This window comes from Aquila chrysaetos, chromosome Z, assembly GCF_900496995.4.
Source record: "Aquila chrysaetos chrysaetos chromosome Z, bAquChr1.4, whole genome shotgun sequence".
Classification (NCBI taxonomy): Eukaryota; Metazoa; Chordata; class Aves; order Accipitriformes; family Accipitridae; genus Aquila; species Aquila chrysaetos.
The window spans coordinates 87623212-87644342 of NC_044030.1; the positions used below are offsets into that span (position 1 = coordinate 87623212).

The following is a 21131-nucleotide window of genomic DNA, read 5'->3' on the forward strand; positions in this document are numbered from 1 at the left end:
GCTGGAATTGCTGAAGTCTTGCTGTCTCTGTGAATTGGACATGAGATGCCTAAAATTGAGTCCTGGAGGTTAGTGAACACTGAAAACATTGGCTCGGGATTTTCACTGTGGGTATGCCAGCCAAAAATATCATTGCAGTATCCTGGGCTTGGAATCCTACCCTCGGCAAACATATTTCGAGCTTATACAGAGTGTACCACCATGCCCATGTGTTAGAGTGGCATTATGCCAGTTCTCAAGGTGGTACACCAGCTTTAATAGGACATACGTGCTAAGAAAAGACATATTTAGTAGGGCAGCATTCCTAATGCTGTAAGTACCAAATCTGCAGCCAGAAGTCCCTTTTATAGAAAGCTGCAGGCCTGTTGACACAGGATTGTGTTTGTCAGTGCTCTCATTGCCAAATAGCCAACCTGTAATGTGCTAGGAGGGGATAAAAGAGGTTGTGCTATAGCAAAAAAAAAAAAAAAAAAAAAAAGACAAGGGGACTAAAAAGGCAGGTGGCCTACAAAATCTATTAATAACACAGGGGACAACAGAACATGGTTGGACAAAATCATAGCCTTGAGGCACAGCCTGTTAAGGCATGACAATGGCAAATAATGACTTTTGGGCAAGATTTATCACAGCAGCTGAATTGCTATCTCTCAATATACAAGTTACGCATTTGCCATAAAATGCAGGAGACCAGCACAGTTTTTAAATAAATACTGGCTTGAGCATGGTGTATTTTCAGTCTTTAACCATGTGCTTGTCCCCAGGACTTTATCTAGACCCATGCTGAACATAATGTTTGCCATCACTTGTGACTTGAGTATTTAAATTGGCAAAAGCAGGCTTGCCATTTCTCAGTGGTTGATCATAATGAATGGGTCACCTGCCTCCATGCTGCATTCTGATGAAAACGAAAGGAAATTGATAAGAAAAAAGCCCGCTGTTACTATGAAACTTGAAGCTGGATTGTTAGCAGGTGTATGGCAGTCATTCACAGAAACCGTTCATATTCTCTTTTAAAGGTTTTGGCCAGTGCTGTACACCTGCCAGTGTAGGTGGGCAGAAGTGATGGATATGGACAGTCACTAGCATGTCCTCTGTTCTCAAGTCCTTTCCTGCATGGGGGATAGAGGCATCTTCCTGCCTGCAGCAGATAACCAGAAGAGTGGGGGACCTATTTGGGGAGTTGCTTCTTTCACCTATTTTCTAAATCAGGCTATGTTTCCTCTGCAGCTAAAAATGTAGAAACTAGCTGTCTGTTTTAGGGGTAGAAAAGCCTTTCATGTGGAAATTCAAAAAGGGAGATAACTGAGCTTCAGGCTGATTACTAGAAGGGCAGTAGCATTGAACAACATCTTCTGATCTTTTTTCAGTCTTATAACGCATTCAGCATGATAGTTGAGTACACAATTGATTACATTGTGCATATCTTAACCTAAAAATCATACATGATACTTTACAGAGAAATAGAACTGTTCCAGGATCTAAAACACAAATCCTTCCATTGGCTATGTATGGACAGACTGGAGAAGAGGAGACTCTTCTTATTTTTAATTCAAGACCCAAGCTAGCACTGCTTAGAACCAAAAATGCTGAAATGAATTTTTTTAAAGGTCACTCTAAAGGTCACACAGTGACCCAACATACTCAGACTGAATACCTTTATATGCAGATGCAGAAAGAGATCCATTGTAGGACTTTCCAATTGAAGAACTACACAAAACTAAGAAAGCTGGTAGAAAAGGTAATTAAGAAGAGTCAGAAGGGCAGACTGTGTGCAGGCAGGGTGGATATTTTTTTAAAAAGCCGTATTAGTATTTAAGGATATATTTCTGATTTGAAAGAACCTTTGAAAAGAGCAAAGAAGCCTGGATAAACAACAGACTTCTTTAAGTAAAGGGTTGTATCTCCCAAATTTTAGATTGTGCCCAACTGAGGAAAGGAGAGGAAAACATAGATTTGTTAAGTTAAATATAAAATCATAATAAGACAATCAAGACAAGACTGTGAGGTACAAAAGCTCATACTTGTTTCTTAAACACATCAGACAGCACGAAACCTTTCAGCATCACTTGATGACCGACATGTAAAAGGAGTACTCCACGATAAGGTCCTGGCAGTAAAGCTGACTGAAATCTTTGCCCCAATGCTCGCTAGCGGAGAGCTCAAAGCAGTACTTATGCTGGCAGCCTCCTCCACAGGGAGAGCTCTGCAGGAAAGGTCTCAAAGTGGCAGATATCTGCAGAAGAGTCTCTGGAGCAAAGCCATTAAAGCAAACAGCAGCAAACTTCTAGCAGCCCAGTAGCTGTAGAGACCGAAGTAAGGATTTGCTGAAGTGCTGAGTGCGGTAACAAATCACTGTTCACAGAGAAGAGTGGCAGGTGACAACCATTTCACCAGGTTTGAAAGGGCTCTGGGGGGAGCCCGGGAACCACCCTCCAACAGGTCCAACTTTGTCGACAAATTGGCAGGAATGGTAACATCAGTAAACATATGGGCAAATATAAAATAGCAGGAAAGAGTCAACAGCGTTTGGAGTGGGAAGTCGCCTTCATGTGTCTGCTACATCCTTCTGAAAAAGTTACTGAGCATGTGGACAGGAGCAATCTGCCTGACAGGGTTGGGTTTTCTGAAAACTTTCAAGGTGGTCGTAGGTGAAAAAGGAAGCTACTTCCACGGGCCAATAATTGATTATAGAATAAGAGACAGGATGATCAGTTTTTGCAATGCAGAAAGTTGACAAGTAGAGTTTCTTAGGGATCTGTGCTGCAACCTAATATTACGTATACTCATAAATAATTTGTTAAAGATCATGAAGTGAAAAGTTTTACTGGTGATTATTAAATTATTAGAGATAATAAAAAAAGAGCCAGCTGAGAAGAGTTGCACAATAATTTCATGCTATTGAATGAGTGGGCAGTAGTACAGCAAGATAACATTTAATATGGATAAATGCAAAGTAACACAAAGAGCCAACCCTAATACAAAAATTCAGTGATATGTTCTGCCCTACTTATTCTGGTTCTTAACTAATTATTGCCTATTAACCATGATATAAGAAACAGGAGAAATAAAATTAAATAGTTGAAATTGTAGAGAAGCAAACAGAAGGAGGTAATTTTTCACACAGTATGTTGGAATTTGTTATTCCAGGATAAAGCCAAAAATGCACATAGGTTCAAAAAGGATTTTGACCAGTTCAGAGAAGAAAAACATATTAAAGTCTACAAAATACAAAGACACAGACTGTGGTTCAGGAAGCCTTTTTTCTGCAAGCTACTGGAAGCTGGGAGGTTACGCAGTAGAAGTGTCACTGCATGCTTGCCTCGTTGTTTGCTGCTGGCCACTGGCAGAGACAAGATACCAAACTAGACGAGCCTGAACATTAATTACACCAGTCTTATGGGTTTGGTTGTTTTTTTTTTCCCACACGAGGTGAACAGTACATAGAGCATTAGTAAGGACAGCTCATAGTGAGGGTAGTGAGGCTGGGGGTAGGATGCTAAATGGGCAGTATCCCTGACTGGTGGCATTTGGTGTGGCACATGCCCTGGGTGGTGTAACAGGAGAGACAGCATTGCTCTGTAGATGCCACGGAGATTAGAGGCTATAGTCCTGAATCAGGCAGTGCTACAGTGAGTGTTGTGTATGAGTCATTTGAAACAACTGTATTTCTCAGTGGATCTGTTAGAAGTTTCTGTGTCTAAGCCTATTATCAGAGCTCATCTCTTGGTCTGTTGGATGCTCTCCCTCACCTACCACCTACCTACACTGGTGAGTGTCACATGGAGGTTAGACTCATATGGTACTGAGTGAGCCTGACAGGACATGTAAATTTGAGAAAATTTACTTTTCATCACTTTTCCATAAAGGTTTCAGGTTTCTCTACCCCCCCCCCCCCCTTTTTTTTTTTTTCTTCTCCCCAGGGATGTCTGCCTGGGATTATCAATACTACAGTCATCTGAACAAAACCAAAATTTACTAAACACAGACAGAATGTGAAATCCAAGTGAAAGAAGCAGTTTGCATAACAAATCTCATGATATTTGCATTTCTCATAAACTAAGCAAGGTAAGACATTCTCAGCTTAATTACCGAGAAAGAAGAAAAGCCTCTGCACCATGACAGCAATACTCTGTCTCTCATCAGCTTGGGGCCTTCTGCCAGCATGACACTGCTCTCTGGGGATGCATATCCTCCATTCACCCAACCTATCAAGTTACCCCACTGACTGAAAAACTGACAGACCATGAAAGACAGTAAACTGTAAGAATTTCCTGTATTGTTCAAAAAACAGGCCACTGACTACATCAAAGACCTTTAAGAATAATTAGCAGCCACTTTTCAAAGCCTTTGTGATACCACACCTCAAAGATCAGGTCACACAATTCTATTAAGACTCTTTCTCAAATATCCAAAAAAATGTTTTGTTTTTTTTTTCCTTCCTGTAAACTATGAATTACTGATAGAAATACAGACCTTCTCTCAACTTCTTTAATGTTAATTTTGCTTATTGGCTCAAATTTACAAAGAAACAGAGAATTTTGAAATTTGTCATGAAGGTGAAAAACCTGCTACTTCTGAGAAATACTGTTTCAGGAAATATTAGACATGCATTTTCAACCCACTCCTTTAGAAATAAATGCAAATAACTGTTAGCACTGTAACCAAAATTACATTATATATTATATTCCTTGCTGTAAGAGGAAAGGAGTATACATGGTAGAGTGACCCTAAATACAAAATTGGCTTCATGGACTTCAGTGTTTGTAAGTTCAGGTCCTAACTAGGAGCATTTATATGTACCTAAAAATCATTCTTAAAAACAAAACAAAAAAGCTCCCTTTGATGAAAATCAAGCAGATCAACTCACTTGTCCTGAATAATCCTACATTCCCTGTAAGCAAAGTAGAGTGACGTGAATTTTACAAAGTTTCTCTGGCCATTGAAGAAAGTAGTTTAGTAACAAGAGAAGAGACAACTTGAAAAAAGAATGCTTTGTTGAAATGAGCTAAAAGTGAAGGAAAAAAGAAAAAATGTTTGATCTAAGATGACTTATGGTAGATTTTATTTAATATTTATTTTAAAATTATATAATGTTCATAGCACTCTCAATATGCCACAGTAGCATAAATATTCATTCAGAAGCAGAACAATTTTGTAAAGAAATGCCTGACAAAAATCATTGTCAATGTTTATACTGATTTTCTCCTGGCAATTTCTCAAGAAAACACATTTTTCCAGTAAATCTGAATGTTCTCTGCTTTGTTTTCCTTAAATCTGTGTTTAATCCATCTTCTTGTCACCCCTGAATAAGCTACTGATTACATGAGCTCCCTTCACCTATTAAGAGAAAAAACATAGGCCTGAGATGGAGGGATCCTCAAGTGCATGAGTCCAACACCAGGTCTATGCATGATTTAGCAGTGCAGTTTCAGTTGTACACTGCAGCTAAGGTGATCTGATGGCTTGCTGCTGCTGCAAATGTTGGTCCTTTTTTCTTTCATTACAGTCATCCCTAGCTACATGCTTCTGCTACATCTCCTTTTTGACACTGGCACTCATTGACATTGTGCTGGATCTTGCATCAAGAAAGAAAATTATTTGTCTTACTTTTGAAATTGTTTTGATTATTTTGCATTACCGCCGACATCAGGTAGGAAGTTATGAAAGCAGATCTTTATGTATAATGTATCAGCACTTTCTGCCTGTGCCTGTTTGACATACATCCAAAATATTCAAAACCACAGGGAAGTTACAACACAGTAAAATCCTGTTAAAGGAGGGGCAAGCATCTTGCTCATGCCTGAAGTATTATATTGTTATGGTAAACTGAAAAACAATTAACCTAGCCAAAAGTCAGGTCAGACTTTTCTACTATTGGAAACAGTTAGAAAAATTCCAGTGACTTCAGAGATGGTAAAGCCTAGCACCAAGGTAAGATTAATCCACCCTTTGCATTTAGCGGATAATACTAATGAAATGGATTGACTTACAAAGTGGCCACTCTGAAGCCTCAGCTTGTATTGTCTAAAGCTATTTCATATTTTAACATTATCTGCTGATGACATACAGCTAAAGGAAATTTTAGCGTGGGATTTTTAACTGGTTGACACACGTTACCGTAATTAGAGGACACTCCATCCAATCCCAACAACAGGAAGGTTTCTACCTTTTGAGGTGTTTACCTGGATGTTTTTACTATAGTGTCCCACAAACCTTTTAAAAAGGATGTCTTGTTACAGGCCAGGGGATTACTGTTTCATCCTCATAAAGTAATGAAACCGGAAAAGAACAGAATTGAGAAAGTAACTTAGTAATAAAATATTTAAAGCTATTTATGTCTTGTGGGAGTTTGATTCAACTTGGTTTATAGCTTTGATGAGTTTTCTATGACATTTTCAATAATACATTACAAAATACTAACATGTTTTTAAATAGTTAATCTTTTACGTTCATAACCACTTTTCTATGTTCAGAATCATATTCAGCCCCTAGACTAAATTTAATAATGCTTTAAGAAAGACACGTACTGAAAATACAGATACAATGTTGTCATTCAAACATAAACCTGATAAAATATTAAAATTCCTTATGAAACCTTTCCAGAAAAAAGAGAAAAATTATCACCGTTGACAAGCTTTGCAGTGAGAAGAGCCTTTTTTTGAGCAAAAGATTGTTCAGTAACAACATTAAATATTGATCTATGTTGAAGTGTGTCTGTAAACAGTCTTCTTTTGGCTCGGTATGGTGTGGATTTATTTTCTCCTCTGCGGAAATAATGAAAATCTATTTTAAACTAAGGACTGAAAAGACAGTAGGATAAAATCTGTAACTTTACATTATTACTTTTACGATTTGTTAAGCTCAGTGGCACTAGCGATAAATTGTGAATAGAACATGTTTAAAATTCCTCTTTGAAATCACTAACGTGCAATAATCATTTAAAAGACAAAGGAATTACAAAAATCAACATGCAGCGAGTACCCCATCAAATGAAATGTAGCCTTGTCTGCATGATTTTTAACTACTGTTGTCGTCGTACGAAACATCTAAAGACACGAAAGCCACAGGAGAGAGAGAACGCAGTATGCCCTATTTTCACGCCAGACTGTTTGCGTTTTGCACCTAACGAGGCTGGGTAGTCAATCAGTTCCGCAGCTGCCACTCAATACCTCAATCGTAACGACACTCGTTTAAAAATAGCCCGATCGGTTGTGTAATTAACGAGGCGCCTCTCATATTGGTGCCGTCGCCTCGGCCCTCGGCACTTTCGGTGACCGGAGGGCGAGCGGGAGCCGAGCGCGCGGTGGGGCCGCGGGCCGCGCAGCGGCGCGTCCCCTTGGCCCCCGGGAGAGGGAACGCTCTCCTGCTGCCTCCGGGCCCGCCAAGGCCTACGCGGGCTGGGGGCCAGCATGGCGCGGCGCAGCCGGGACAGGCAGGGCGGGAAGAGCCCTCCACGGCCGGCGGCCGGCTTCGGCTTCGGCTTCGGCCTCGGCCTCGGCTCTGCTGCCAACCCGGAGCCTCGGCCAGCCCCGAGCCGCAGCCGGGGCGGCCGGCCCTGCCTGGCCGCTGCTCCCGTCTGCCATTGCTGGGCGCCGCCGTCCGTCCCGGCTGCGCGGTAGGAAGTGTTAGCAAACAGCTGACTGGTTTGGTCAGCTTTGGGGCCCCGTGCCGGTGCCTGACGTCCGCAGTCCCGCGACGGCCTGAGGAGAAAGTAAAGACCTTTGTTGGAGAAGAGCAGTAGCTGTTTCCTGCAGGAGAAGCAATCGGGGAGTTCTAAACCCCGGCGCGCTGACTCTCTTGCTGGGGACTTCTGCGCTATCATTTCTTATTTCACCGCAGTTGTTTAGAAACTGTTGCTGTGAATTTACAGCTCCCAGTAAATAGAATAGCGTGTCATTTTGGATGGACTCTGGCAGCAGTTTATTATCATAATGCTGTTTGGTAAGCCGGTGAAGCATCCATCTGATTTCCTAAAGAGCATTTTCTGCTTAGGTTGTGGCTCTATTAATCTGTTCAAGCCAATTCAATAAAGCCCAAACCATCTGTATTTGTGAAGATCATGGTTTATTTAGATTTTCTTTGTGTCTACTGTCAGTGGATGATTAAAAGTACTAGGGATTTACAATGTAAAGTCTATATATTGGCATGTTACAGTGACCTTCTAAGTAGTATCTCCCAATATTTGAGTAACAGCTGGTACAGTTAAGCCCAGCAGGAAAACAAGTAACGTCTACAAATAATGGAAATAGCTTTTGCAGTGTATAATGGCTGCAGATAGTGGAAATAGCAAAGTTTTCCAGAGTTTCAGCCTATTCACTAGGCTCTTGTTTTATTCGTAATTACTGAAGCTTTCTTGTTAAATACACAGCAATGTTTAGTTAACATTTTGTCGTGGTTTAACCCCAGCCAGCAACTAAGCATCACGCAGCCGCTCACTCACTCCCCCCCCACCCAATGGGATGGGGGAGAAAATCGGGAAAAAGAAGCAAAACCCACGGGTTGAGATAAGAACAGTTTAATAGAACAGAAAAGAAGAAACTAATAATGATAATGATAACACTAATAAAATGACAACAGCAATAATGAAAGGATTAGAATGTACAAATGATGCGCAGTGCAATTGCTCACCACCCGCCGACCGGCACCCAGCAAGTCCCCGAGCGGCGATTCCCCGCCCCCACTTCCCAGTTCCTATACTGGATGGGACGTCCCATGGTATGGAATACCCTGTTGGCCAGTTTGGGTCAGGTGCCCTGGCTGTGTCCTGTGCCAACTTGTTGTGCCCCTCCAGCTTTCTCGATGGCTGGGCATGAGAAGCTGAAAAATCCTTGACATTAGTCTAAACACTACTGAGCAACAGCTGAAAACATCAGTGTTATCAACATTCTTCACATACTGAACTCAAAACACAGCACCGTACCAGCTACTAGGAAGACAGTTAACTCTATCCCAGCTGAAACTAGGACACATTTTTTTATCAAGTATGCATGGTATTTCTGGGAAAACGATGAAGCAGTCACTGAAGATCTGTCCCAACAAGCTTGTTGAGGGCCCCAAAGAGGACTCCTGTAGGACTTGTATTAATGTATTAAATTAGCTCCCTTGGCTAATGTTTCTCTTTTTCTTTCCACCCCCCCAATTTTCTCCTGCCTCTCTCCTGAAAGTAACACTTAGATTCTGTGGCATGACTTGGCAAGAAGGCATTACTAAATGTTTTTTATTATATCTACATGCACAGGTACCATATGACTCCAGGGGGCTCCTCTGTGACAGACTCAGAATCGCGCAGCTGGGACAGGAGACTCTGCAGACCACTAGTGCAGCACTTGTGTCAGGTTGCCTGTGGCCTTGTCCAGTCAAATTTGGAATATCTCTAAGGATGGACCCCAACCTGTTTGGGCAACCTCTTCCAGGTTACCCACCTGCATGGTGAAAACTTTTTTCCATATGTAACCAGCATTTCCCATTCCCAGAATTTTCACCTTGCCCCTGTATCATCTCAGCCCCCCGCCATGTGCCCCAGCCCCGTATTGTCTCAGCCCCCCGCCATGTGCCCCAGCCCTGTATTGTCTCAGCCCCCTGCCATATGCCCCAGCCCCATATCATCTCAGCACCCCCGTGTGCCCCAGCCCCGTATCGTCTCAGCCCCCTGCCGTATGCCCCAGCCCTGTATCGTCTTGGCAGCCTCAGCTGGACTCGCTTCAGTATGTCAGCTGGAGAGCCCAGCATAGGCTGTACACAAACACACATCGCCTGCAAATCCAAGCCATGATGCTTAGTTTTCCTTCCACGTGTTCTTATGAAAACGCTAAAAAGTGAAGGATGGGCTGAGGTGGGGGAAGATGGTATCACGGGTGAGGTCATGGCTGGGCTGAGTGTAGTGGCTTCATCTGGAGAGGAGCTGCTGTGTGACAGCCAGCACAAGGAGGAGGGCAGCCAAGAAATGCACGGAGATAAACTTTTCTGTTGTTACTGTTCGTTCCCTACTCTGTTTTAAGTAGTGTGCTGCAGTGTTTGTAACTTGCCAACACAGTGTCACGCATACTCTGGAAGTGCGAGCCAGAGGAAATGAGCTCTGCACTCACGCTTGGGTTAGTAGCCTCCTGAAATTTGGAAATCTAAGGAATTATTTTCCATATGACACTGATAGTGACATTAAGGATTTGCTCAGGTGCTAACCTATGTTTTCTAGGTATACTGGCAGCACAAGACAACTGGCAGAGCTTGCAACTTCTTTTTAGTTCTTTTTATGTTGTTCATTATAGTGAACCTGATTGGATTACTAATAGGAAATGTGTTGTTTTAACTTCTTTTAACATGCAATTGATACAGAATTTTGTGAAATATTTCCAAATGAATGTAAAAAAATATAGGCGTTAATCTTAGGGGCCCTGACAGCAAAGAAATACAGCAAGTGCTTCATCTTAAGCACACACTTAAATCCATTTCAGTTTAGCAAAGCACGTAAGTGTTTGGCTGAACTGTGGCCAAGCAGTTTTGGCAACGGCTTCGCTGTGAGGGAGAGGTTTTCTGTCAAGTGCATTTCCTTGGTGCCTGCTAATGTGACACAATCTAAATGACAAGAAATGAACGTTGTCCGGCAGGCACTGACTAGTAAAGTGGTTTACACTCCACCTCTGTTTTTCCCTGCATGAACTGTTGTTCAGGCACTAGATGGGTTGCTGTTTTACTTCTTAAGAAGTTGAGTTAAAATACTCCCTACTCCATACTCAAATTTCAACATGTTGAAGGGAAATGCGTTCTTAAACTATGGCATTTAGTTTTTAAAAAATTATGAAAATTGGGTCAGGTGAATCTAGGCTGCCTGTGAATGACGATTCTGTTCCCACCTGCAGTGGATGCCTGTGACGTGGATGCCTTTATTGGCGCTCTTTGCCTTGGGCTTTCTTACAGTCAATAGAGAGCGGGAGGCACTTTCATGGTGACATTCATTCGACTTTTTTCAGATGTCTGCTTCAGGATGATGAGATGAATTGCGCTTCAAAAGCTCCCGATTCTCTCTGTTGGGGATAAAAGGATCCCAGAGTGACTAGGTCAGATGAATTTCATTGCTGTGTCCATAAAAATGGAACTTTAGAAACAAGCAGCAGTAAAATGCAGAGCTGAAGTGATTGAAAAGTAAAATCTGCTAACTTCATTAAATCTGATACAGCTACTTCAAAATCACAGAATATGTCATGAACCTCCCATAAATAATTCACTTCAAGCGCAAATGGGGCTGTAAGCTTTGTCACACTGGAGGAGTTCATAGCTCATAGATTGTGATATCAGGTATCATCAATTCATTGTGAGAATAATAAAAAAATTACCTAAGAAGGGATAAGACCAGTATTAGTACAAAAGTTAGAGTACAGTATTATATTTCAATCTGAGCTAAAAATGAAACAAAAATATATACCCGATATAAATGAATGTTGATGGTGCAATGCAGAAAAAAAAGAAAAGTATATTACAAAACTTATGTTCAGAGTATACAGAAAAAAGTAATTGAAAGAGACAGGGAGCAAGTGTGTTCCTTGGTAAATGAGCACTTCATTTCTGTTCTCATTCCTTTTAATCTTTCACTCTCATTCTGAGAAAGAGAATTAAATTACCTTCTTGAGATTTGGAAGAGGTCTGGTACATTGGGATAGAGTGAGCCCCATGAGTAGGGTTTTAAGAATATACTGAACCCAAAGTGGGAAGTTTTCCTGTTTACTAGCTTATTGTTACCTTACTTTTCCCGTGATGTACATTGGTACCTGATAAAAATATAAACGCTACTTATGTTTTTTGTCTGCTCAGCAGACCCTGTCTATCATCCAACAGTGAACTGCTGGATTGCAGGAAGGTACCCTGCTAGTTCAAGCTAGTCCAGACGCTGATAGTTCTGATCCTTCCCATTAAGAGACATTTTTTTTGTGAAACACAGTCTATTACTTGGCATTGAGAAGCAGAAAAAAAAAAAATCCCTGTTGTACTTGCAGGATGCGTGAGCATTTACACTGTAATACCAAGGGGAAAAAAGACAAGTTAACAGTAACAATTTCTGGGCAAATGTCCTCCAAAGAGAACTGACTGGAGGCTAGAAATGGGCACGTGCTCAGGTATTTTTATGACTTTTATTTGCCATATGAGAGCACTAAATCCAATGGACTGTGGGTCCATGCAGGAAAGCAGATAAAGTGTTTTCCTTTTTTCTGCAGAGAAAATGCATTGGCATTATTTATTTGGCTATTTAGTGTGAGCAGAAGAATGGGCAGCAAGCGCATGCATACATTAAAGGGATGAAATTTTTTTATTAATCTGTATAGACAGCCCAGAGTATGTTGCTGCTGGAGGGTATTGCTGAGGAAGTGGTTAGAGAGATTTAGAAAAGGATTAGGCATTTATATGAATAGGAGTAGCGTCTGCTGTTACGCTGATGAGGTTAAAGGAATTAGGAGGGATAGCACTCTTCAGCCCCAGGCCGTAAGCTAATCACCAGCTGGACTCATGAAGGATCCCCCTCTCCTGCCTTTTTGGCACAGCGCTGCAGATTTGGTTGGGACCACTGCTGAAGGTTCAAAAGAATCGTCCATCTCATGTTGCTATCCAAGGCAAGATGCCTGTTCTGGTATGGGAACTCCTCCCGTTACACCTTTCAGTATGTACCTACCACGGAGTGCTGCATCCTCATCACTCCGGACTGCATCTCATCTTATGCAGCTGGATGAAGCTTAATCTTTAATTGAGAATTGCCATCCATAATGTATATTTAATCTATTTTTTCTCTGAAAATTTTAAATAATTAATGGACCTTTGTTATATAAAGAGGCCAGTTATAAATCATCTGAGCTGCACCTAGAGATTTTTGATGTCAGCATTCTCAAATGAATTACATCTCTCCGGGGCCATCTATTATTCTAAATAAAATTCTGAAGAGGAATTATGCATGTCATATTCACGACCACATAAACAAGTAATCTCCATGACGGATTTGCTACCAAAGCTTTACAATGCAATAGGGTTGATGTGTTAGTGGTAGAGAGTACTAATTTTCTGCTCTGTCATCAGAGGTCCTTTCAATGCACCTTATGTACATACATTTTTTTCCCTTGGGGAGAAACTGTTGACGGAAGTGCTATCTGATTTTACAGAAACAACAGTGTAGATGCTGTAATGTGGAAGCAGAAAAACATTGCTGTGGTTTCAGAGGCCCAGAGGTGGCCTGGCGATGCACACGTCTAGAGCTCACAATTTGTGATCATGTATTGCTTTAGAAAAGATCTGGATTCAGAGATTTCTGTGTATCACCAGCTTTACAGTGTTTGGATTACAGTCTAGTTACAGTCGTTGAATTACAGTCACCTATTTCCTTTTCATTCTATACTTCAGAAATATAAATGTTCATGACAGTCCATGCCAGGTTCCTAATAGTTCCCAGCTAATGGTCTCAGCTGCTGATACCTGAAGATACAGGCATGCAAAGAACTGAGATGAGTTTATGAAACTGACTACAGAAAAAAATATTTTAAGGACTCCTGAAATCACACAGTTTGAGATAGCCAGGTATCACCTGAATTTCCCAGAGCTAGCCCTTCAGATGATTTGGACTCAGTTTACCTCTGCCTTGTGGGCAGATCCCCGGTGACGAAGCAGGGCTTGTATCATGGCAAACGGGCACAGAAGACTATTGAAGAAGTGGCCTTCCGAGAAAAAGCCCAAAGTGACTTGTGCTTCTGCTCAGAGCTCTGAAGCTGTAATACGAAGAGTTAAAGCAAGACGGAGTTAACTGAAGAGAAAGACCCTAGGGGAGGGAAGGATGGAAGAATCCTGACTTGCTGTGGCATCCCGGGATGAGAGGCGGTGGAGCTGCTTCTGTTAAGGCATCAAAGTAGGTGATTGAAAAGCAGGGGAAAAAAGCTAGATCCAGATTTGAAAATGATCTGCTGAGCTCAGGAGAAAGAGTAATCAGACTGAATTTGTCTTGACATGAGAACTGCCGAATGAGGCTGGTGCCGCAGTCCTCCTTTGGACCTGACCATTCGAGGGGACGCCTTGACAGGTCCTCCGAGGCAGGGGAAACAGAAGCAGTTTCAGAGTGTGGTGCTGGGGAAGACCCTGCCTAGACATACCAGTTATTAACTACATCATATGTAGTTTATAACCAGGAGACGTTCATGTGAGTACAAAGGCTAATGCCTTCATAAGCGGTACTTTAACAGCTTGCCATTTTAGCTCTTGTGCACTGTTGTCTGGGCAGAGGTCAAATCTTTCCTTCCCCAGGAAGAGCTTTTGTAAAGGCTGGAATAAACTTTCTGGCTTACAGACTGCTTGTGGAATCTCTCCAGAAAAAAGGGATCTCCTATTTCACTTTCCCCACGGCTCTGTGGAGCAGACACAGGTGTAAGGCGATATCTGAACATACAGAGGTTGGCATGTCTGTCAAGCAGTTAGTTGAAAGCTCCTCTAGTGATGTTTTTTTGTTAGTGGCGAATTTAGCCTTTGCTGTAAAACCAGCAGTAAGGGGAAAATAGTTACCGGGCCATCATGATGGTTTTCTGTTTGTGATCGGCCACTTTCAGGGGCTACTGTCCCCCAATTATTTGCCATATTCCTCCTACTGGACGTCCCCAGAGTTTGCTGAGCAGGAGACACAGGTGACAGGAGGCGAGCTGAGTTTCTGCGCTGCCACAGCCCAGGGCCTGATGTACTCAGGTAAACCACCATGGGTTTCCGTGGACGTTACTGAACCAGAGTGTGCTCCGAGCGCCGCCGAGTTCAGCCCTGCTCCAGGCTGGTGAAACTAAAGCCAGGGAGGGCTGCTGCGTGCCCCCTTCTGAAGTGTGAGGGACAGCCTTGTTTTGGGGTGTGGTGACAGAAGATTTTTCCTGTGTCGTTGGCTCCTCGTGGCTTTATTAATGCACCGCGTACTTAAAAGTAAACGTAGCAGAAATCAGTTGTTGCCCAATAAAAGCATAAATGGGTCTGAGAACAGCTTTCATGTGAACTACAGCTCATTTGCCTCTGCTTAAGTACTATCATGCTGCCAAAAGATAACAGATAATAAACGACAGATTAGCGTAGGGTGGGGCATGGCTGGGGAGGGGAGGAGAGCCAATTAAGGAAGGCGCAGAAATCAAGTCAGGAAGTAATTTGGAACTGAAGCGTGACCCAATTTTGCCCAGAAGTAACCTCGCTCGGAATGCCCACAATATTTTGTTTGCTTCAAAAACACGACGCTAAGGGATGAAAAGGCTACGGTGACTAATCCTCACCGCTTGAGAGGTCCGCGGGCAGCTTTTGCTTTGCTCTTGCCGGTCCCGGGGTGGCTGGTATTTCTCGTAAACCCCCCCCCCCCCCCGCCGCCGGGGGCCGTGGCTGCCAGCCCCGCCTGGCACCAGCCTCTGCCACAGCCCCCCCCCGCGTCCCTCCTCCCGGCTCAGACGTGGCGGCAGGGCCCCCCCCGCGACGGACGGCCGCGTCTCCCCGCAGGACGATGGCGAACACCGCCGGCACGCGGCTCGCCATCGACCCCCTTCCCGCCCCGGGGAGCTTCGCGTCGCGGCAGCGGCGGGGGGAGCGGGAAGCGGGAGAACGGTCCCTTCCCGAGGCGGCTTTCGCCTGGGTTATTCGCCGTGCCGTTACACAGCTTCTGCTCCCCCTTCCCAAGCAGGGACACGAGTGGACGGGAGATCCAGGGGCGCTGCCAGAGACGCAGCCGGGCCCCTCCCGGGACTCCCGCTGCGCCCGGCGGCGGAGCGGGACGCCGAGCGGGGAAAGGCACCCGAACTCCGGCGGGGCCGAGCAACGGCCCGCCGCGGAGGCCCAGGTGCGGACCTTCCTCGGGGAACGGACCCCGCCGCCGCCCGCGCTCCGCGGCCGCGGGAGGGGCGCGGTCCCGCCCCACAGGCCTGGCGTTGCCGCTCCCGCTCGCTGGGGGGAGCCCGCTCCGCGCTCCCGCCGCGCCGCCCCCCGCGCTTTGTGCCGCTCCTCCTCCTCCTCCTCCTGCTGCTCCCGCTCGGCCGCCGGCGGGGGGAGGGCGGCAGCAAATCAGCCCGACCCGGCGGGGCATCCCGCCCCCGGCAGCCGCCTCCGCCATTGGGCCTGCCCGGCCCTCTCTCCGCCCCGCTGGGCCGCCGCCGGGACTCCCCGCCGCGGGGAGGGCGCGTTCCTGCGGCCGCGGTGAGCCTCAGCCGGCGGCGGCGGCGGCGGCAGCGCGGGCGGGCCCCAGCGCCGCCCCCGAGCGGCGGCCCCGGGCAGCACCGCCCCCGGCCCCTTCCCGCCGGCGGTCGGCTCCCGGCCGCCGCCTTCCGCCGCCCGCGGGCGAGGAGCAGCAGCAGCAGCGGCGGCGGCGGCGGCAAGAGGAGGAGGAGGAGGAGGAGGAGGAGGAAGCGGGGGCGGCGGCTCACCTGGGCCGGGCCGGGCCGGCGGCGCCCCCGCGACACCCCCGGGCGCGGCCGAGCGGGAGCGGCGGCGGCGGCGAGCGGGACGCCCCGCGCAGCGGCTCCATGGCGACCGCGGCGGTGGAGCCGGTCTACGGGCTCTCCGAGGACGAGGTGGGTCGCGGCGGGGCGGCTGGGGAGCCCGCGCGGGCGGCCTCGGCCGCGGCCACCCCGGGGTCGGGACGGGGCGGCGGGGCGGCAGCGTGTCGCCGGGCTGCGGGGGAGCCCCGCCCGCCGCGGGGTGACAGGCGCCTTTCGCCCGGCCGCCCCATCGCCATTAGCCGCCGCGGCGGAGGGGCAGGCTGCGGGGAGCCGGCCCCGGCAGGCAGCCCCCGCCGGGTCGGGCGAAGGTCGAGGGTCGGGCCGGGCAGGGCGCCCGGCGAGCCCGCCCCGCCCCGCGGGGCTCCGCGCCCCCGCCCGCCAGCGCTGCCGGCGGCGGGTCCGCGGGGCGTCCCGTCCCGGTGAGCGCCGGCAGGTGCGTCCGGCCGCGCCGGCCCGGAGCCCCGCGGCCGCCGGGTGGAAGGGGCCGGGGGCGGGCGGCGCCTCCGCTGCGGAGGAGGGGGGATGGAGGGAGGGAGGAAGGGGGGCGGTGGCTGGACCCCCCCCCCCCCCCCCCACCGCCGTGGGCCGCCCCCGTGTCCGCGGCCTGGCCGACCGGGTGGGCCTGGGCGCTTTGCCGCGGGGCCGGGGAGCGGACTCCGGCGGGCGGTGTGTGCGGTCCCCCGCCCGCGGAGCGTTTCCCGGGCTGTGCCCGGTTCCCGCGGCCGGATCCCCACCGACACCGCTCGCCCCTGCGTGGGCGGGGGCTGGTGGCGAACAAAGAGCCGGCGCTGGCGATGGAGGGTGCCGCGGGGGGAGGCGGCCGCCGCCGCCTGTCTCGGTGAACGGGCTCTGCCCCCGCCCCGCTGCCGGTGTCCCCGGGAGGCGGCCGGGGGAGAGGCCGCTCTGCCGGCAGAGACGGAGCTGCGCGGCCGGCCCGGCGGTGTCCCCGGCCCGCCTTGTGCCGGGGCGCCGGTGTCGAGCGCAGCCTGGTGCCTCAGGCAGGTGGGGCTTGATAAACGCGGTAGGGCTTGGTGATAACTGATCGCCCCGTTCTGGCTTTGTCAACTGATGTCTGCTGCGGAACCGTCTGCCGTACTGGCCGGTTAAATAGGCGCGAGCGGAGCGGTACACTTCGTCTCAGGCGGATGTTGAAAATCGCAGTCAATGCCCCTTTTATTTCATTGCCTTGGTGAGGTGCTCCTTTTCCCAGTAGGCAGGGCAATAAAGCGTCAGAAAAGGGACAAGCTGTGTGACCGTTCTGTGATTCGGTACGTCAGCCGTTAGTAGTAGCAGGCATATTGCTCGGCCGGGTTGCATTTTTACAGGAGTGAATAATAATAATAACAACAGTATTACGTCTGGTTTTGCGGGACTAACCGTGCAGGGCTATCTGTCAGTCTGTTTGTGGTGTAGAAGAAACTGGCGTAAAAAAAAATAAATCTCCTGACTGTAGAAGCTGCCAGGCAATTTTATTACCTATTATATTTGAATGGCACCAAATCTAGATGACTCTACTGTTTATTTCTAATTGGGAAGGAGGTTCTTTGGCTGGAGTGGGTGTTTTTATAAAGGGGCGGTGGTTAGTTCTGCGTTTGTTGATTTATAAAGCTGTGAGCACAGTCTGATTTAAAATGCTCTGTATGTGTGCGAAGGTAGGGCAGAAGAGAGCGTGTTGCAAGAGCCTTGGGCGCTCGAGACAGCAAGCGCAAAATCGGAGAACCTTTCCCTCCCTGGGTTGTTCCCATAAGCCTTCATGTGAGGACAAGGCTAGCTGACGGCAGCCGCGGCTGCAGGAGTCCCCCGAGCAGCTCGCTCCGGCTGGCTCCCCTGTGTGGGAACGCTTCCGTGTCGCCCGACCCTTCAGGTAACGCGGGCCCGCTGCTGGGCGATCTGGGGTGATCCTGCCTGCTCCCGGAGTGCTGGAGGGCCCGTACCGGCTGAAGGAACAGCTGGGCCGGTGGGGCTTGCTGTCCCAACACGGGCACCCCAAAACACTTGATTGGTGGCAGTCGCACGCTTTCACGGATTTGGGTATCTTAGCAAGTGTGATCTGTGAGGAAAAGGGAAACCTGTGTGAGCATCCTGCCGTGTCGCGAATAGGTGGCTGCAGTCTGGCTGCTGCCTTTTTCTGTTGTGTGTATACTCGCCGATATCTTTTGTCCCTGCCTCCTTCCTCAACATACGCTGGTACTTGCACAGAATGTTAAAGAGAAACGAATACACGGAGAAACCCAGCGGACGGAGAAGCGCAGCTGTGGATTGTGCTGCTCAGCACCCCGCTCTCCACCTCGGCTCTGAGGCGGAAGGGGTCTCACGAGAGCAAGGGCGGTTGCTGTAATGGTGCTCGCATCCCCTGCTGATACTAGGGACCTGGCCTGCTAAAGGGTGGGCATGGCGGTCTGGGTAAGGAGAGGTGCCTGTCGCTCACCTCCTGAGCTAAAACCAAGCTGTTTGGAAAAGAACTGCTTGGAAAAGCAAACCTTTGGTCTCTCCGCGATGACCCACGGTGGTCCCACGTCACGGATGCAGTGATGACTGCAGCCAGCCTACCTGTGAGGAACAACGGACAGGTTCTTTGTTTTCTGTCTTGCTGTAGATTGTGGTGGTGCTGGATGCTTTGCAGAACAGAGCAGTGGCCATCTAAAAGTGTGAGAGGAGACCACAGATGGGAATAGGGTGGAAGAAAGAGGAAAAAGGGACAGGGTGAGGAGGGGCACGGAGAAGAACGCAGGCGGTATTATGCGGCCTGATGGGCTGTAGTTTCAATACGCCAACAGCCAAAACCGTTGTCGAGTCTGTGGTAAGCATACGGGCAAAGGAAAGCACTGAAGGAGGAGAATCTTCCTCAGGAAGGGCAGCTATAAGTAAGCTTCATTAAAGGTGAATCTGAAGAGTGGTTGAGAAAGGCAGGCGTGTTTACAGTTTTGATTGCAGGCTGGCTTTTGTGGATAATGACTTCTCATTAGCATTGGCTTGGGCTTGACTTGTCTTTGTCTTTTGAAAAGCAAAATCTCTTTGCTAGTCTTGAGAGACCGAATCATGTATGCAGACATATTTAGGCTATTAATTTTTCTTTGTTCCTACCTCTGTTTGAAATATGGTTTGCAGTTGCGCTGTATACTGTTTTGTGTGGGGTTTTAAGTAGGCCTTATGTAGGGACTACCAGTCCTAGCACATTTGCTGATTGGAAAAATTAGCTATTTAAGTGTAAGCTAGACTTGCTTAATGGCTTCCCATAAAAATAGCAATATCTCTTACAAATAACTAGGCATAGGCTTAACTTCTACTTGCACAGTAGATGTACATGTCGGTAGGTCTGCTTCATGTCTTAAATTAAGCATATGCTTAAGTCTTTGCAGAGTTTGTGCCTACATTGATCTCTGTAAATAGCTGTAATTCTTGGTGGATACCTTCAATGTGGACATCTGTTCTTATTTTGTTCAAATACTCTGATAGGTGTTAAGACACTCTGGTAGTTTAGGGACTTACTGAGTCACAGATGACAAGCCAACCATTGCGTTTACCCACTGTCAGGCCACGTTTTTCTTCAAACACTGTTTTCATAAATCTGCCTCTTTGTAAATCTGAACTATAAAAAAATTTTAGATGATTCTATTAGTTAAAATTAGCTGTAAATCAGATTCACTTCCTACAAATTTTTCACTGCGAGGGTGATGTTAGCACTGGCACAGGTTGCCCAGAGGGGTGGTGGATTCTCCTATTCAGAAGCCATCTGGACCTGGTCCTGGGCAACCGGCTTTAGCTCGAGCAGGGGCGGTGGGCCAGATGACCTCCAGAGCTCCCTGCCAAACTCAACCAGTCTGTGATTCTGTGAAATGATATTTACATGGACTACTGGAAGCTTAGGTGCTCTCGTGCAATCTTTAAATACCAGTATATTTGAAAACTTACACCCCTTAGTAGCTGAAAATGTTTTTATTCCTACGTAGAGCACTCCTCCTTCTAACCGAAGCTGCGTATCCATTGCACATGCTTGGGTTGTGAGACTGCGGTTTGTTAAACGCTCCTGCTGTTAACGGTGATGGGTCTTCAGTGCTGGCCTCAGGAGCGGAGAGAAAGGGAGCAAAACCAGAAGCACCAGCCCAAGTGATGTTAAGTGATTTCCCCCGGCTTCTAGCGTTTGTTTGTTTAGCGAGTTCCTGAACCATTGTATACATCAGGATCGTTGATTTTTATGAATTACCTGATTAATCTCATAAACTTAATTTACTTTTTAGTTGTCTTTATTCCCCCGCCCCGCCACCGTAAGAAGAAAAGAAATAGTATGTCCCTTAGAGAAGTACACTTCTCATTCATGTCAGTTTGGGTTTCTTGAGAGTCATTGAATTGAATGTGGCCCATTGGGAAGCATTGAATGTGGGGGAAACAAAATGGAAGTTTCCACAAGTGTTCCCTTCCCCTTTCTCAGTGTGCTTGGGTGGAAGAACAACTTGCAGCTTCTTGTATCTCACTTGGTTGAATAAATAACGTGTCTTCAGAAAAAACATACTCTTCCTTCACGGGTCTTTTATATTTTAAAATATAGGCAAAAAAGAGGTTCGTATGTGAAACTGCTCTCTCCAATTCCAGCATTCTCTCTTCAAGTTCTGTTCAGCTTCCACGACTTGTGATTCAATAAACTGAAATTACAAGCTTCCTACT

The 21131-nt window shown here is 47.1% G+C and overlaps 1 protein-coding gene across 3 annotated transcripts in view; it reads left to right on the forward strand.

Annotated features, from left to right (window-relative positions):
* The first annotated feature begins 16355 nt into the window (after positions 1 to 16355).
* The window catches only part of NEDD4L (NEDD4 like E3 ubiquitin protein ligase), a 196630-nt gene continuing 191854 nt past the window's right edge, over positions 16356 to 21131 (forward strand). The window contains exon 1 of one of the 3 annotated variants that reach the window (XM_030005289.2): positions 16356 to 16541. In XM_030005289.2, the coding sequence (XP_029861149.1) occupies positions 16494 to 16541 (48 nt within the window). In that variant the 5' untranslated portion in view covers positions 16356 to 16493. The remainder of the gene's footprint in view (positions 16542 to 21131) is intronic. The other 2 variants (XM_030005290.2, XM_030005291.2) reach the window with 2 other exon arrangements.